The sequence below is a fragment of the Erinaceus europaeus genome, chromosome 3 (genome assembly GCF_950295315.1).
Source record: "Erinaceus europaeus chromosome 3, mEriEur2.1, whole genome shotgun sequence".
Classification (NCBI taxonomy): domain Eukaryota; kingdom Metazoa; phylum Chordata; class Mammalia; order Eulipotyphla; family Erinaceidae; genus Erinaceus; species Erinaceus europaeus.
In genome coordinates, this window is record NC_080164.1 from 61,861,076 (window position 1) to 61,879,681 (window position 18,606).

Below are 18,606 nucleotides of genomic sequence, written 5' to 3' on the forward strand. Positions count from 1 at the left end.
CTTGGAAGAGCGACTGAGGGACTGTGAAATTCTTATTGATGAGTCTCTTCCATCTCTGAGGAAATAGAATCTCAGGCTTCTTTAGAGTGGAGTTTGGATGGAAAGAAGGATAGTTAAGACTTAGTCCAGGACAAGCCTGGGGCCACTGCCTGACTCTCTCAGGAACTCTGCTGAGGTCATTTCAGACACGAGATCATTTCAGAATTGAGAGATACTTAACTCTGCTGAGTAGCACTAGCTGAGGTAAATTTACTCTAGCATCTACTTCCTCCTCTTTTAATAAAAATTTAGAGGTCACTATTTACGCTTGCAAAGGAAATTCCACAAGTATTCTGTTTCCAGTCTTAGAAATCGCAAGATATAAAGATTATTGCCAACTCCTTGACTGGGGAATTCCCCAGGAAGTAGATGCAGAATTCTCTTGGCCATAAAGTGAATTCAGTGTGATTACTCAGCAGCAGTTGCCGCAGCAGCAGGGATCAGAATTTCCCGGCACGTGTCTCAGGTTCTCATTTGCCAGCTCAGTCTCCAAGTATTTCTCTTGACAGACAAGACTGTTCAGTTGTGGTGAAACAGTTAATTTTTCCGACAGAAGTTTCAATCCATTATTTACTTGGAAGCCTATTTTAACCTTTTTCTGGGATGCCATGAAGGCCAAAAATCTTAAACAACAACAGAGATCAACAAAGAAAAAGAAAAGGGAGAGGGAGAGGGAGAGGGAGAGAGAGAGAGGGAGAGAGGGAGAGAAAGAGAGAGGAAGGGGGAGGTGGGAGGGAGAGGGGGAGGGGGAGGGGGAAGAAGAGAGAGAGAGAGAGAGAGAGAGAGAGGACTAAATAGATTTTAGAGCTGATAAATATAGTTATGCACTTCATGCTGATGCTTAGGTCAATGATGGACCATATAGACAATGGGAGTGGTTGCCCAAATCCCTATTACCCACTGATGTCATAACTGTTACAAATTCATAGCATTGTGCACTAGCAGCAACCTCAAACATTGCTTTTATTGCATAGGTCACCACTTGGTCATTTCTACCACAAAATTCAATCCAAACTGTGCCATGCATTCTGTTTCTTCCAAACACCTTTTTTTAAAAATTATTTATTTATAAAATGAAAACATTGACAAGACTATAGGATAAGAGGGGCACACAATCCCTACCACTAGAGCTCCGTATCCCATCCCCTCTCCTGATAGCTTTTCTAGTTTATAACTCTGTAACCATGCCCAGATCCAGTATGGTCACATATAATTTTCCTCCTGCAATTTACCATCTTTATTTTCTATATTTCTGCTTTACCTGCCACACATTCATTAGTAGTAAATCTTCTAATTTTTCAAGGTCTATCTTCTTCCTTTTTATAGGACAGAGAAGTTGAGAGGGGAGATAGAGAAAGAGAGGAAAAGTGAAAGACACCTGCAGACTGTTTTACCACTTGCACCCCCCCCCCCCATTGCTGGTGGGGAGCTGGGGCTCAAATCTGGACCCTTGTGCTTAGTACTATGTGCACTTAACTGAGTGTGCCAGCCACCTCAGGGTCTATCTTAATGCCACTTCTATGAAAATTTCCTGTTAGATTTATTTTATCACTATTATTTATTTTTTGCTTTACTAAGGAGCATAGTGTCACAGCCAAGGGTAGATGTGTGTACAGTTCGCTGCACCCACTTACCAAAGTGTTTGTATCATCATGCCAGTTGGAGACCTTCATCAGCTACACTAAGTCCAAACTCCTTCCACAGCAGCCTGCTTCTACCTGTTTGATCCCTCTGCTTAAGCCACATTGACCTAATAACAACACTTCATTCATGCCAACCCCTATTCCCACCTTATAGTCTTTACAACTTAAGGTTTCTCCCTCTTGAGACACTGTTCCCCCATATCTTTGCATGATCTGCCCCTTATTTACATCTGGCCCTCTACTCAAGTCACATTCTCAGAGGTGTTTTCTTTCCTTTTTATTGCATGTACCTACTCATTTTTTTTTTCCATGTGCCTCACTACGTTACTTTTCTTTTCACTGATAACAGGTTGAACCACAAATGTCAGAGCTGATTACTTGACTTTACTCCCACACCATATTGTTTCAAAGGGGAAAAAATGGTCACAGGTTAAGAATGGGCCTAGCCAGACTGGGAGTATGGACCGACCAGTCCACGCCCATGTTCAGCGGGGAAGCAATTACAGAAGCCAGACCTTCTACCTTCTGCAACCCTCAATGACCCTGGGTCCATGCTCCCAGAGGGATGGAGAATGGGAAAGCTATCGGGGGAGGGGGTGGGATATGGAGATTGGGTGGTGGGAATTGTGTGGAGTTGTACCCCTCCTACCCTATGGTTTTGTTAATTAATCCTTTCTTAAATAAAAAAAAATTAAAAAAAAAAAAGAATGGGCCTAGCTCCTCTCTCTTAACCACTTCACTCCCCACCAAATAGTAAAGCTAGACTGGGTGTTGTCACTACACTACCTGACACTGTCACATCAGCTGCAGCCATTCCTGGCATTCATCCAGTCCGGTGAATGGAGCATTTGGGCATACAGTTACATGAGCAGTGAAAAGGATGTGGGAGTGACATTTACTTCCTTTTGTACATTCTCTCTTTTACTCTCCCAAAAAGATAATAACAGCAGGATTCACATAGGTTCCTAAGCTTAGGAAATCCCATTGCTTTTTGTTATTAGAGTGTGGAGGCTGCTTCTGATTGTTTAACGATTCATCCATGTGCAGACTTACAGAAATGTGGTGGTGGATTAGCAGCTGTCGCAAAGTACTCCCCTGATCAACTAGTGAAACCAATAAAAAATCACCTGAAAACTTGCCAAGTTACAACTGAGAGTTTTTGAGAAACTCACTTATCCACAAGTGGATGCAGGTATGCATGCCCAGTGGGTGGAAAAAGGGAAAGGGAGAGATTCTCATGTTTCAAGAAGCCATGCTTAGTGGCAACTGGCACCATTTTGGGAGTTATGCAACAGAACACATTGTTGGTGGCAGGAAGGTGGATCTGAGTGCTTTACCTGTGAACTCAGGGACAACAGAATATTGACCTGCCCACAAGGGTTCACCAGTATTTAAGGGAAAAACTTTGACAAGGACTACAACCCTGTCGTCTGCACAGACCCCTGCAGCAGTCCATGAAAAATAAATCCTGGCCAGCTTCTGGTGGTATGGGCAGGGAGTAGCAGGTGTTGCATTTGACTCTCTTAGTCAATTACTTAAATTAATGAGAAAACCATCTGGAAATTTGCCAAATTATAACTAGGATTTCCTTAGAAACTCATTTAGTGGATCTGGTGATGTACCTGGTTAAGCACATACACTACAGTGCACGAGGACCTGGGATCAAGCCCTTGGTCCCGTCCTGCAGTGGGAAAGCTTCATGAGTGGTGAAGTAGAGCTGCAGGTATCTCTCTGTCTCTACCCCCTCTACCTCTCCCTTTCCTCTCAATTTCTTCCTTCCTTCCTTCTTTCCTTCCTTCATTCTTTCCTCCCTTCCTTCCTTCCTTCCTTCCTTCCTTCTTTCCTTCCTTCCTTCTTTCCTTCCTTTCTTTATGTCTTTCTTTTTTATACTAGAGCACTGCTCAACTCTGGCTTATGGCGGTGTGGGGATTGAACATGGGACTTTGGAGCCTCAGGATTGAGAGTCTTTTTGCATAACCATTATGCTATCTTGTTGTTAAAATTCTTGGAGTCTCTTGCCGGCCGGCTAGCTTCACAGCGGGTAACAGACGCGGAGACAATGGCTGGGCAGGGAAGCTGTATTTCTTTATTCACGAACAACGATTCATAAACTAAGACAAACTAATCACCAAACAGAACTCTGCTGTCTCTTTGCGGCGGCACAAGCACTCCCTCTTACTCTCGAACTCAGGAACTCTCCAACTCTGGAACTCTGGAACTCTCTTACTGGGAAACCCTCTGAAACTCTCGAACTCTGGAACTCTCGGACTCAGGAACCCTCTCTCAGGGTTCCTTGGGGCGGGGCCAAGCAGGCCCGCGAAATTAATTGGACTGATCCAATTCTCTTGGCGGGGGAGGGCTAGAACAAACCAATGTAAAGCATACGACACTACCTCTTCCCATCTCCTCTCTGTCTCTGTCTAATAATAAATAAATAAATAACAAAAAAGAAACTTGCTTAGCCAGAGATGGGTGCAGGTGTGCACACTCAGTGGATGGAAAAGGAGTGAGAGAGCTGCTAAGGACACGGGCAGGAATTAACCCTGTTTGTTCTCTGAGTGTTCAGTTAACCTTGTTTGTTCTTTGAGTGTTCAGGAGGAAGCTATTCTCCCATGATATTACTTCTCAGAGGTTAGAAACACAGGAGCAAGATACTATATCGACATCACACAAACTAAACTGGCTGATGACACATGATATAATCTACATTTCCTCCTTCCCCACTAAAATATATAAATACAGAAGTCCAACAGTGTAACCACTTAGCCATGTGCTGGTTCAACAACAGATGCCACATTAAATGTGGAAGCTGAAAAGTTCAGCAATGACTGAAATCATGAATGGTCAGATAGACACAGATCTAGAAAAAAATAACAGATGAACTATCACTACGATTTTGTGAAAACTGTGATGGTTACCATGGTACAACTGTGGTGGTGGGTATGGTGTGGAACCATAGCATTGTAATCTTGTAAATCATTATTAAATCACTAGTGAAAATAAAAAAAAGAAAAACTGGCAGATAGAACTCAGAAAAATCATTATGGGGGCATTTCAAGAAACTAAAATTAACATACCAACATAGAATTAACAACTTAGAGATCATTTTACCAAAGAATTACAAAACACAGGAAAAAAAAAAACTTCAGACAGAGCTACAGAGTATGAAGAACAGTTTGAATGCAGTTCAGGCTCAGGTAGCAGGCCTATGATGTAGGATGTATGAAGTTAGGATGAGGAGAGAGAGTCAGCATGAGACACAACCACCACACTCTGTGAGTTTTAGTTTTGGAGAGGAAACATTTAGGAAAAATAAAGCATTTCTCAGTAAAATAGCAGGCTCCACAAAAAGGACAAATATGAGAGTTATTGAGATCCTAAGGAAGAAGAGAGAGAAAGAACATAAATAAGAAATTATAGCAGAAAAAAAATTTGAGCTCCCCGGCTCCCCACTTGCAGAGGAGTCGCTTTACAAGTGGTGAAACAGGTCTGCAAGTGTTTGTCTTTCTCTCTCCCTCTCTGTCTTTCTCTCCTCTCCTCTCTCCATTTCTCCCTATTCTATCCAACAACAACATCATCATCAACAATAATAATAACAACAACAATAAAACAACAAGGGCAACAAAAGGGAATAAATAAATAAATACTAAAAAAAATTGAATCAGTCATCAAAAATTTACCCAAGAGTAAAAACCCAGGCACAGACAGCTTTATTAATGAATTCTATAAGACTTTAGAAAAAGAACTAATACCTGTTCTCCTCTAGATATTCCAGAAAATTGAAGAAGGGCAAACACTACCAAACACATTCTCTGAGGTGACCATCATTTTGATTCACAAAGCAAGAAAGATCTTTACCAGAAAAGAAAGCTATAGAATGATATCCCTGATGAGCATTGATCCAACAACATCAAGAGAATAATTCACCAAGACCAAAATGAAGACCCCCCCACCTTATCTGCTATATTTTTGCTTTTAGGTTCCTGATTATTAAACAATTTGTTCTGCTTTATATCTTAATACTTTCTCAGCCAAGTTGCAGATGCTAATGATGCCAACCTGACTTCCCTAGGCAGACAACCTTAACAATGAGTCCTGGAACTCCAATTCTCTAGAGCTCTGCCCCACTGGGGAAAAATAGACACAAGCTGGGAGTATGGATTGACCTGCCAACACCCATGTCCAGTAGAGAAGCAATTATAGAAGCCAGACCTCCCACCTTCTGCACCCCATAATGATCCTGGGTCCATATTCCCAGAGGGATAAAGAATAGGGAAGCTTCCAATGAAGGAGATGGGATATGGAACTCTGGTAGTAGAAATTCTGCCAAATTATATCCCTCTTATCCTGTGGTCTTGTTGATCATTAAAAAAAGTTTTTCACATAATTTCAGTTAATGGAACTTCAGGAACACTGAACCATCCCTATAAAAGTATAAAAGAGACTTCTATAAAAGAGAAATACCAAGTCATCTCACTCATATATGGCATAAACAGAAACAAAATAAGGGGACAAAAGTAAAATTAAAGAAAACTCTTAAACTACAGAACTGAGGTCACCAAAGACAACTTCTACTTGTGTTGTGTTGTTATTACTTTTCTTTTTTTTGCAGCACTCAGTGATGAGGGGTTGGCTTCTAGTTCAAAAAACCCTCTCAGCACCATTTCTTTTACTCTTCTGTGTTGTATCCAAGAAAAGTCAATTACTAGGCAGTTTTTTCTCAGTGAAATTTATTTCATCACCAGTGAAGCAATATCATCACACTTCCTCCTCTGTAACTACTCCTACTTAAATAATCTATGTTTGTTTATTTTTAGTCTCAGTGAAGAAACTTGACACAATCCAAATTGAATTGATCCCATAGATATTGAAGACTGAGCTCTTTCACAGGCACTGCTGATTCTTTACCCCCTTGAATTAGATTAAATAACCCATTAGAATAAATAAATAAATAAATAGTCAAGTGGCTGATTATCAGCAAATAGAACAAAGGACAGAGGGGTTTCTTTACAGCTAACATGCAATGATTTCTGCCAGCCAATTTTGGATGAGTAGGAGAGGTAAGAGAGCAGATTTAGCAGAGGAAATCTGAGGACTTGCCCTGGAGGAAAGGGTTGCTTCTCCTTAAAACTAATACAAGGCTAGTGAAGTCCAGCCTAAAGTCTTATTAAAAAAATCTTTCTGTTCCCCTTCTAGTAGTCCCACGCCGGTTCTTTTCCTTCAAATGTGGACTCTCTGGGTGTTGCTCTCTCTAGGGGGAGAGGATTTCTATGGAGAAGTTGGTTATATCCTGGCCACCTCTGATATTTGCTAGGAAGACAGGCTTTTCTTCTGCTTGAGAGGTGCTGATGTACCAGCTTGGGAACTGGGCAGACTCAAATTCAAAAACGCCCTTGACTTCTGTCTTGTTAAAGATAAACCGTTTCTCCATTTTCTTCTTTGGGTAAATCTTGGGGTCAACCACCTGAAGCAAAACAGAAAAAAAAAAAAAAGAATTTGTGAGGAAGGGGGCAGACACCATGGTAAAAATGTTCTTGGGTTGGCCAGAGAGTAAGCTGATAAGCAGACCATAAAACCAGGAGCTAGATGCCTAAATTACCCTGGAGACCCTAGCTTATGGTGTGAAGACTCGAGTCCTTATCTGGTTCTGAAACGCAATATGTATGTTTTTTATTTCCATACATGGATTAGAATATAGGTGAATACTTTTTTCATTTTTCTATTCATGATTTATCTATTTTACACAATTAATAAGATTTCAGGGGTATAATTTGACACCCACACAAAGTGTGTATATGAGTCATCACATACTCCAAGATGAGGTCTCTTTCTCTCTCTTTTTAATAAACACTATCAGTATCCTTCTATAAGTGGGACTGGGTGGTGGCACACCTGGTTGAGTGCACATGTTACAGTGCTCAAGGACCCAGGTTTGAGCCCCTGGTCCCCACCTGCAAAAGGGAAAGCTTTGAAAGTGGTGAAGCAGGGCTGCAGGTGTCTCTCCTTCTCTCTCCCTCTCTGTCTTCCCTACCCTCTTGATTTCTGGATGTCTCTATTCAATAAATAAAGATAATAAAAAAATAAAAAAGACTTCTATAAGTACTTAGTTTCCAGGGCCTTTTGTCACATTTTTATTTCTTATAGTTTGGTCTAGAATGACACTGTTTGACATTGACACTTCTACTAGGGAAGCTGGGGGAATTAATCAATTCAATAAGTGAATTATTTTTTTCATTCCACTCCCCAAACTACCCTCCCCACAACCCCAAAGTATTACCTGCCAAGTAGAGCAACCCTAACAATGTACAATCCTCCCAGCCTTAATATTATATAATTTTTTGGGGGTGGTAAAACCGCAGGACATAATAATATCAGCAAAGTGATTGAATTTTCTGTGGCAGCAGTGAAAGTTACATGCATTTAGCAATTACATTACTTTTATGCAAAATTGTCAAGTAGATCTGTTTCCAGATTTTTGAGGGGGAAAAGGTGATGGTACTTCAGTAGAATTTGACAAAGGCTTTCAACTCCTGTTACTAACCTCCAAATGCAGAGTAGGCTTCTCATCTTTCATAATACAAGACAGGTACAGATTCTTATCCTTGAGCCCCAACGCCACAGGGATCTTTTCTCCAGATTCTTCTCCTTGCACATTGCTCATGGAGAACACCACTGCAGAAAACAGAGGAACTTTGTGGTTAGGGACACACAGCAATACCTGGCTGATCCAACCAGTGGCCCCTGAACCCAGGACCCATAACATAAACCATTCTTTGTGAGAAGTCCTGTGACCTAGTAACCAGGATACCTTGGTCTTTCACAGACAAATGTAAACTTAGTTGCCTAATTCAGATTTTCTCACAGAAGGAAAGAGGATTTCTTGCCCCAAAAGGTATTTTTCAGACTTTATCACAGTGGTAACTGAGAATTAGGAGGGGGCTTAATTTTTAAATAATGAAGGAAGGAAGTTATCTTGTCACCTGTAGGTGACATGTCCATCTATATTAGCAGAATGATGCGAAGGGCAAGGAAAGAGATAAAAATTTACCAAGTGAAATTAGGTACCAAATCTATTTCAGAAATGTGAAGCAGCAAGTGGGGAGAAGTTGGGAGAGGAGAGGCTTGGACTGGGGAAAATGTCTCCAAAGAGACACTCATAATTATAGTTATACTGTTTCTCTTGGAGTCCCAGAACTTGCACCACACAGTACTGAAGAAACATAATTGTCCTGGCCTAACTGAAAGTAGGAAGCATTTCCCTAGTATTGCTATTATTCAAGGTTAGTGGCCTTGGCAGAGAACAATCTATTCCTTTCAGGGGCTCCCTTGGTTGCATCTCTGCACACAGACTTCTGCCACAATGATAAGGGACCAGGGAAGATTATCACAATGAGTGGCTTCTCCTTGAAATGTTTGCCAGCTATAAGAGAAATACATAAGTTCCTGCTGGTCAGTAAATTTCCTAAAAAGGAACCATATGGTACTGGACAGGAAGGGCACAGGACTGGCAATGAGGATGGACATAGTATCACTTCACCATTTTAGTTGCAACTTCACCAACAGGAAGGGAGTACCCACAGACAGTTAGGTCATGTCCATCAAACAGACTCATTTGTTGACAGCACTGACACTGCATTACCATTAAATGTTTTGCAGGACAATGGTGTTAGATGTGCTTGAGCAGTCTAACTCCTCAGAGTCACATCTCTGGCTGAAAAGTGAGTGTGCTAAGGTAATCCATATGGTGCCATTATTGTTAATGGATGTGCTTCAATGTTCTCTTCACCTATGTTCTACTTGGGCAAATGTGTGAAGGATTAGCAAGCTTTTAGGAGGCTAAGAAAGGAATGAAGATGTCCCAATTACCTTGTTGGTCCAGAGCATCTCGCCTGAGGTGGAGAGCATACAGCTGATGTGAGCCAGACAGCACCAGGCATTTCTGGTCCCTGTCCTGGATTCGGCAGTTGATAATTTTTGGGGGGGCATCATACACATAATGATCATCATCCCATGTGTCACAGATGATGGGTTCTGAAATAGAGAGCACGTGTTTTATTTAGGGAGAAAGTCAGAAGAGCAGGTCTGATGTTTAGCGGCAGAATTCTATTTCTTGAGGGGCGTTTGAGCATGCACAGCCAAAGTCCCATTATGAAATTGAAGAGAAGCAGGGCTGGATGGTTGCACACCTGGTTAAATACACGTGTTACTATGCACAAGGACCCAAGTTTAAGCCCCTGGCCCCCACCTATAGGAGGAAATCTTCACAAGTGGTGAAGCAGTACTGCAGGTGTCTCTCTGTCTCTCTCCTTCTCTAACCCCATCCCTCCCAATTTCTTTTTGTCTTATCTAAATAAATAATAAAAGGTATAAGAAAATCTCTTAAACATTGAGTAGGAGAGAGGGTGGGTAAGGTCACAAGTTCTGATGTTGTAAAACATGGGTGCAAACTTCAGCGTTATTAGTTATTGTAAACTAACAATAAACTTATGTAAAATGGCCATGGCAGTAACATTAACCCAACCAGAGACACAGTGAGGCTTTTGAGAGATAATGCAGGGAAAGCACTCTGATAATGACTGAGTGATTTGCAAATGTGAGCAGGTTATCAAGATCTTACAGGCTCTGAGAACTGTCTCAACTAAAGACAGGATCAGTTGGTTTCCAGATTTTCTGTTTTCCTGCCATCACTTGGGTTGGGTTTCAACTAGGGGACATTAACTGACTGTTGAGTTATGGACTCAGGGATGGAAGTAATCCCCTGTCAGCCTGCTGCTTTCATTAAGTACCTTCTTCAAAGATGATATGAAAGAGACTCTTTAGGTCATCATTCTGTGAGAACTGTGAGTCAGGAACAAGCATGTGTCTCAGCTTCTCCACAGTCACGATAATTGACACGACCTGCCTGAATTTCTTTTTGTAAAGCTGGTGGGAGATTTGCAGCTGGATGTTATCATCTCCCTGAGAGCTGAGGTCCAGGTCTTGAAAGCAGCACTACAAAGAGAGCAAGAAAATGGATGTTACGGTGTTAGTCTAGAGAAATCCAAGTGGACATCATACAGATGGAAGGAACCATAGAGATTACAGAACTTCTAAATTAGAGATAAAGTCTTGTCTCATGGTCCACAAGGTATAGTGGATAAAATGTTGAGCTGGAACATCAGCATAACCTTCTAAAGAGATGGGGTCAGAGAAACATCCATGGGCTGAGATAAACTTAACTACTACTGCCAGTATTTCAGAACTGAAAGCTGCTAGATTCTCAGACCATCCAGTTGATGGCCCTTATTTTTTCAGGCAATTCAAGAAGGTAAAAGACTTCAGGTCAAATTGCAAAAGTGAATATTTTCTCTAAATTCCCCACTCATCTTTTTTTTTTTTTTCTCTTTCCATTTTCGTTTTTACCATTTAGTGTCTTGTTATAAGCACCATTTCAAGGATAAAAACAAAGTTTTCTTTCTTCAGTTGGGCATACATATATTTATTCTTGAGGTCATCTCCGGGTATGACCTCAAGGACCAGTGAAAGGATCCTGGTTTGAGCTCCTGGCTCCCCACCTGCAGGGGAGTTGCTTCACAGGTGGTGAAGCAGGTCTGCAGGTGTCTTTCTCTACCGCTCTCCCTGTTTTCCCCATCTCTCTCCATTTCTCTCTGTCCTATCTAACAATGTTGGCATAAAACAACAACAAAAAAGAAGGGCAACAAAAAGGAAAATAAATAAATATAAGAAAAATTTAAAAAGTGGTCCGGGAGGTGGCACAGTGGCTAAGGCACTGAACTCTCAAGCATGAGGTCCTGAGTTCAATCCCAGGCAGCACATGTACCAGAGTGATGTTTGGTTCCCTCTCTCTCTCTCTCTTTCTCTCCTGTCTTTCTCATTAATAATAATAATAAAAAACTAGTCTTAAAAAAAGAAAAAAGAAAAGAAATATTGAAACTTTTAATAGAAGGCAGCAAATATTATCACCACTGTCAGTCACTTTCCCTGACATGCCATATGTAATTGTGGCCTTAGTGAGTAATTGACTGTAGTGGTATGGAAGCTGTGTAGTGACCAGGTCAGCATGCAGTGCAGCCTGTATCTGTCTTGCTGAAAAAAGTGACTTTTCTATTACAAAACATGACAGGAACAAGGTAGTTCAGAACTTTTTCCCTTGAACCTTTTTTTTTTTTTTTTTTTTTGGTCAGATCCCCTCCGTGGATTGGGAGCTAAACTCACAGTCTTACCTGCATCTGTTTGGGACCATCAACCTCGAAGAGCATGTCATTCTCATTGCCACTATAATAAAAAGAGAGACTGTTCAATTGTGTCTCCTAGACAAATTTAGTCCTCAAGCAGTCTTCACAGTTAGTGGAAAATCACATATAGCATTTTCTTTAAAGAGGCCTGAAGCTGGCATGTTCTACTCTGATATGTTATGAGACAGCATAGAAGAAAAATAATAAATAAGCTTTGTTTTCTGACATCAGATGAAACCAACAGTAAAGTACTGAATTCTGCTTTAGAAGAAAGTTTTAATTTAGGGCTGACACTGTAGTGTTCCTTTTGGATCCTGACACTTAACTTCCAGCCTAGTGGTCTGTTAAAATCTGAACTTTTACTAGTCAGACTTTGCCAAGAAGTTTCCTATATCATATACCTAGAATATTTTCTTCTTGTTTGCCCTCTGCAGCACATCCCTGGACAGTGTTTGAATGTTTATCAGTCCCAAGGTGGGAAATCAGCTTTTACATCATGTTAGTTTGCAGTCCTGCTTACAACTCAAAGTGGTAGTTTGAGGGGGAAAATATGGTTTCTAAACACAGATAACAGTCCCCTTCTCTGCTATAGGGGAACCCTGTTCACATTATTGATCAGTTTTCCCACTGACCTGTAGTAAACCATTTCACTGGCAAGTTCAGGTACTGCTGCCATCGCTGCTTTGGAAACCTGTGTAGAGAGGAGAAAGTTAAGTATCCATTTGCTGTGATAGTCTTTGCAAGGCTGCTTCACCATGTGTAATTTCTCATCCATGCTCCCCTTCCCCCAGCACCTCATTCAGGTTAGGCATGCAAGACACAGTCTTTGAAAGAATGAATGCATAAAAGTCATCATTGAGGCCCAGAAAAGGATATTTGATAGACCAAACCCAAATAGGAATATTAGGAGACTGAAACAAAGAATTTGATACTGATCTTTTGAATGTTAGCTGTCAGATATGCCACATTATCAGAATATTTAGCAATTTGTAATATTATAGTAAAGCTAGGAGTAGGGTGCTAGTGCAGGGGGTTAAGCCGAGGTGGTGCAAAGTGCAAGGACCGGCATAAGGATCCCGGTTCGAGCCCCCGGCTCCCCACCTGCAGAGGAGTCACTTCATAGGCAGTAAAGCAAGTCTTCAGGTGTCTATCTTTCTCTCCCCTTCTCTGTCTTCCCCTTCTCTCTCCATTTCTCTCTGTCCTATCCAACAACAATGACATCAGTAACAACACTAATATAACAGCAATAAAACAACAAGGACAACAAAAGGGAAAATAAATAAATATAAATAAATTAAAAATATATTATAGTAAAGCTGAAAGTTGACAGGGAAGGAGAGGGAAAGAGAAACAGAAAGACTCTCTAAGGGCCTATTTAAAAGGAAGAGTTAACTAAGGTTTACCTGAGTAGTGAGTCTGGCTGGAGAGTAATAAATACTGGACCTGTTGTGTCTTAAAGACAGGTATGCAGTCTACTATCTCTCCCTCATAGTTTTATATCCTTCAAAAGCAGAAGTGGAGAGTTGTGAAATTTCCCTTTTGACTAACTGATTTCACAATCAAGTTAAAATCTAAGAGGATTGATGGGAACTTCTGGGAAAATTTAAATATCAATAAATCTCCAGTTCATGGAAAGGCAAGCAGTAGCAAATATGGGATATTTTTGCAAAATTTCCACTATGCAAATAAGTGCTGTTTTTCTGACACTTGGTGGGTTATGGAGTTTAAAATATAGGATCATCCTAGGTTACAAGAAAGTTTAAATTGAGGCTTCTGGGACAAAGTGGAGTATTCTCTCTCTCTCTCTCTCTCTCTCTCTCTCTCTCTCACACACACACACACACACACACACACACACACACACACACACACACACACATTTTCTTACTTCTTGTACTTAAGTTTAGTAGTCTCCCACTTGGAGATGGATAAATGGGCATAGTAAAATGATGGTAACCCTCAGCCTGGATCTAATATGTTGTTTTCTACCTAAGGATTCCTAGGTCAATAATAGGAGTCTCTGGGGAGATACTTGGCCATGCTTGGATGGAATAGAGAAAGTAAGCTGTATTGTGCACAGACTTCTGATGGGGTTTGGGGAGTTTAGGGGATAAATTCTTTCATACTTTCAGATCAAATCCAGGTGCCTAGCTAGATAGCACATGGAAACCATCTTAATGTTTGATGAACAATGAACTAAGTCTGGACTGAGAATGCGTTTTAAAATGCTGTGAAATCACAAATTAAAAAAAAAAGAAAATGTGAGTCCAAATTATAGAATCACAATCTTCTTTTAAGGGGCTGTGGGAGTAGCTCAATAATTGAGTCAAGAACTTTCATGCCGGAACCCAGAGGTTCAGGCCTAGAAATGAATATGCTAGAAATGAGAGATACTCTGATTCCTCTCACTCTTTACCTTTATCTTCTAAGATTAATAAATATATATTTAAGAATATACATAGAAAAAATTTTCTTCATAAAAGAACTCTGTTAAATCTGAAAAGTAGAATACTATTTTTATAATAAAATCCAAGCTGATATTATATCCATTTGGTAATGTCCAGAGTCAGTAGACTTTGTTTTATTGAGATTTAATTTACAGCTATATTAAGATATGATTTAGTGGTACAGGAGGTGATGTGGTGGGTAAAGCACTGGAATCCCAAGCATTAGGTTGCTAGTTCAATCCCTGGCAGCACATATACCAAAATGATGTCTGGTTCTTCCTCTCTCCCCTCCTGTCCATCTTATAAATAAATAAAATATTTAAAAATATAATACATATATAATATTGTGTAAGTTTAAGATGTACAACATAGTGATTAATATATGTATATACTTCATATTGATTAGTAAGGCTAGTCCACACACATCAACTCATAAATTACATTATATATGAACATTTAAAATCTGGTCATTTAGAGACACATGGCTCACAGATATATGAAGAAATGTTCCACTTCATTTATCATTAAAGAAGTGCAAATTAAAACTATACTGAATTCCATCCCACACCTGTGAGAATGGCCTACCTTAATGAAACAGGAAATGATAGATGTTGGCAAGTCTGCTACACTGATGCTGAGAATGCAAACTGGTGCAGCCCCTTTGGAAGACTATATGGACAGTCCTTAAACAAATAAAAGTGGAATTACTTTATAATCTAGAAATGCCACTCATAGGCATTTGTTCAAAGGACAAATTATGCAAATACTAATTCAAAAGGACACATGCACCCTATGTTCATAGCTATATTATTCACAATAGCCAAAGGTGTTTTACCACTCATGAAGCTTCTTTCCCTGCAGGTGGGGAATGGGGTCTTGAACCTGGGTCCTTGTGCATGATAACATGTGTGCTCAATGAGGTGTGCTCCCTCCCGGTCACTATCTTTAAATATTTAAAGGATTGCTCATGATGTTTTTTTAAACACCAATTTATGTTCCCACTAACAATATACTAGAGTTTCTTTCTTTCCCTTTCTCTCTCTCTCTCATTTTTCTTCTTTCTTTTTTTTTTTTTTTTTTTACCAGAGCACTGCTCAACTCTGGCTTATGGTGGTGCTGGGGATTGAACCTGGAATCTTTGCTGCCTCAGGCATGAAAGTCTTTTTGCATCTTCTTTTTTTAATGTCTTTTTAAAAAATTTCTTTATTGGGGGATTAATGGCTTACAATCAATAGTAAAATACAATAGTTTGTACATGCATAACATTTCCACATAACAATACAACCCCCACTAGGTCCCCCTCTGCCATTATGTTTCAGGACCTGAACCCTCCCCTCACCCCCCACACACCCCAGAATCTTTTACTTTGGTGCAATACACCAACTCTAGTCCAAGTTCTGCTTAGAGTTTTTCCCTTCTGATCTTGTTTTTCAACTTCTGTCTATTTGATAGTTTCTCATCTAACATCCAAGGGGTGTTGAAATCTGTGCTGCTGTTAATATATTGTGTAGCCCTGTGTTGCTGTTAATATATTGCTGGATGTTGTCCTCAAAACCCTTTGGGGATGTTTATTATCATGGTTCATTTCTCCAATGTTTCTTCTTGGTTTAACCATTGTATATGGTGTGTTATGAGGTCCTTCTCTCAGTGCTGATTCAGTCCACTAATCACACTTGCCTGGATTTATCTATGTCTAAATACTTAAAGAGTTCACAGTTCTGGAGCTCTTTAAGTTATTTCAGTGTTGTCTCTCTTTAAGGTGAAGCATGGTGGCTTTTAAATGCTCTTTTGTTCTTTATCTTCCCTGTAGCCTATGGGAGCCTTTGGGCTTTTAAACTACAAGTAGATTTTCTAGCTTAATTACCCACTCCTGACCAAGAGACAAAACAGTGTGAGGGAGAGATAGCACAGTAGTAATGCAAAGAAACTCCCACATTCCAAAGGTCCAAAACCCCAGGCCCAATTCTGCTTCTCTGACAGCAGGCAGAACCCAACACTCATTGGCCCTGTGAGTTTCTAAACAAACTCTGTACTCTGTGGGTTCTGAGGCAATTATTCAACATGTTTTTGAATTCCTTAGGAGAACAATGTGGAAAGGCTGCCACTATACAGTCCCAATTCCAGACCACTGGGAATGTATGTCTTTTCCTGAGTTGCCTGATCAGGTCTCTATCTCTGATCTCAGGATGGAGCATCCCTGCTGCTGCTCCAGCTTCCAAGGGGCAGTAGCAATGGAGACTCACAGTTGCATTTGGTGAGCCTTAGGGGATCCTCTCCTCCTGTCAGCAGTTTTTTGTTGATAAAACACACACTGAAGGTGGTACCTCAACTGGAAAACTGCCAGACTGTAACTAGTAGGTCCTGAGTAGATAAAGGCTTTTAGCCCCAGTAATCTCTACTTAGGCTCCTCTCTGTCCATGAGCCACATGTGTTTGCATTCATTCATGACTTGATGGGTTCCCAAAGTATTCCAAGTCTTGGCTTGTTGTGTTCTCAAGTGACCCTCTTTGTTATTTTTAGTTGACTTGTATGACTTTCTTTTATAATTTGAATGTTAATCCTTTATCTGAAATAAGGTTTGTAAATTTGGTATCTGATTTTATAGGCTGATTTTTCATATTGTTGATTATTTCTTTGACTGTACAGAAGCTTTTTGGCTCAATGTGGTCCCACTAATTTATTTTTTGTTTTGTTGCCTTTGCTTTTCTGTCATATCCATTTTTTTTTGCCAAGATGAATGTCAAGGAGCTTTTTCTCTGGTTTATTTATTTATTTATTTTCCAGTTTCCAGTCTTATGCTAGAGTCTTTAATTCATTTAAAATAAATTTTTGTGAGTGGTATAAGATGGATACAATTTCTTTTTTTTTTTTTTTTTTTTTTTAATTTAAATTTTTAATTTAAGAAAGGATTAGTGAACAAAAGCATAAGGTAGGAGGGGTACAACTCCACACAATTCCCACCACCCAATCCCCATAACCCACCCTCTCCCATGATAGCCTTCCCATTCTCTAGCCCTCTGGGAGCATGGACCCAGGGTCATTGAGGGTTGCAGAAGGTAGAGGGTCTGGCTTCTGTAATTGCTTCCCCGCTGAACATGGGCGTTGACTGGTCGGTCCATACTCCCAGTCTGCCTCTCTCTTTCCCTAGTAAGGTGTGTCTCTGGGGAAGCTGAGCTCCAGGACACATTGGTGGGGTCTTCAATCCAGGGAAGCCTAGCCAGCATCCTGGTGGCATCTGGAACCTGGTGATTGAAAAGAGAGTTAACATACAAAGCCAAACAATTTGTTGAGCAAACAATTTCTTTTTTTTAAAAAAACATGTTTATTGATTTAATAATGACCATCAAGAGCATAGGATAAGAGGGATGCAATTCCACAGAATTCCCACCACCAGAGTTCTATATCAGATGAATAAAATTTATTTCTTTTGTGTATGAATACTGTTTCCTCAATGCCATTTATTGAAGACTACCTTTTCTTCAAATATCCCTTGACAGCTTGTCAAATACTAGTTGACCATGTATGCATAAGTTCTTTTCTGGGTTCTCAGTACAATTAAAAAAAATTTTTTTTTTATTTAAGAAAGGATAAATTAACAACTCCATAGGGTAGGAGGGGTAAAACTCCACACAATTCCCACCACCTAATCTCCATATCCTATCCCCTCCCCTGATAGCTTTCCCATTCTCTATCCCACTGGGAGCATGGACCCAGGGTCCTCGTGGGTTGCAGAAGGTGGAAGGTCTGGCTTCTGTAATTGCTTCCACACTGAACATGGGCATTGAATGGTTGGTCCATACTTGCAGTCTGCCTCTCTCTTTCCCTAGTAGGGTGGGTCTCTAGGGAAGCTGAGCTCCAGGACACATTGGTGGGGTCTTCAGTCCAGGGAAGCCTGGCCGGCATCCTGATGGCATCTGGAACCTGGTGGCTGAAAAGAGAGTTAACATACAAAGCCAAACAAATTGTTGAGCAATCATGGACCCAAAGGTTGGAATAGTGGAGAGGAAGTGTTGGGGGGGGGTACTCACTGCAAACTCTAGTGTACTTCTGCTTTCAGGTATATATTTTGCAGTAGTTTATGGATACGTGTGAACATATGCTCTCTCTCACAGAACCTGGTCTATATCTAGGTTTTGGGACTTTGTTAGAAAGTGATCCACCTGGGATGGAATACTATGAAAGGAAAGGTCTCACCCAAGTAATGAAGCTGAAGGGTTGTCATTCCACACGTGAAGTCTCTGG

General features: G+C 40.4%; 1 protein-coding gene across 1 annotated transcript; it reads right to left on the reverse strand.

Moving 5' to 3' along the window:
- Positions 1 to 6,379: 6,379 nt before the first annotated feature.
- Positions 6,380 to 13,370, reverse strand: IL1B (interleukin 1 beta). Its single transcript, XM_007525462.3, has 7 exons — positions 13,321 to 13,370; positions 12,550 to 12,608; positions 11,906 to 11,957; positions 10,469 to 10,673; positions 9,549 to 9,713; positions 8,224 to 8,354; positions 6,380 to 7,146 (listed from the first exon to the last, which is right to left on the reverse strand). The coding sequence occupies exons 2-7, from the start codon at positions 12,591 to 12,593 to the stop codon at positions 6,934 to 6,936; spliced, it is 810 nt and encodes a 269-aa protein (XP_007525524.1). The 5' UTR covers positions 12,594 to 12,608; positions 13,321 to 13,370; the 3' UTR covers positions 6,380 to 6,933.
- Positions 13,371 to 18,606: the final 5,236 nt, after the last annotated feature.

Bases quoted from the DNA above. Each gene is read 5' to 3' on its own strand.
- IL1B (XM_007525462.3), bottom strand. From the start codon at position 12,593: ATGGCAGCAGTACCTGAACTTGCCAGTGAAATGGTTTACTACAG. The intron at 10,674-11,905 runs GTAAGACTGTGA...CTCTCTTTGTAG, and splicing joins ATGGTCCCAAACAGATGCAG to TGCTGCTTTCAAGACCTGGA. The intron at 7,147-8,223 runs GTTAGTAACAGG...GTTTTGCTTCAG, and splicing joins AGCCTACTCTGCATTTGGAG to GTGGTTGACCCCAAGATTTA.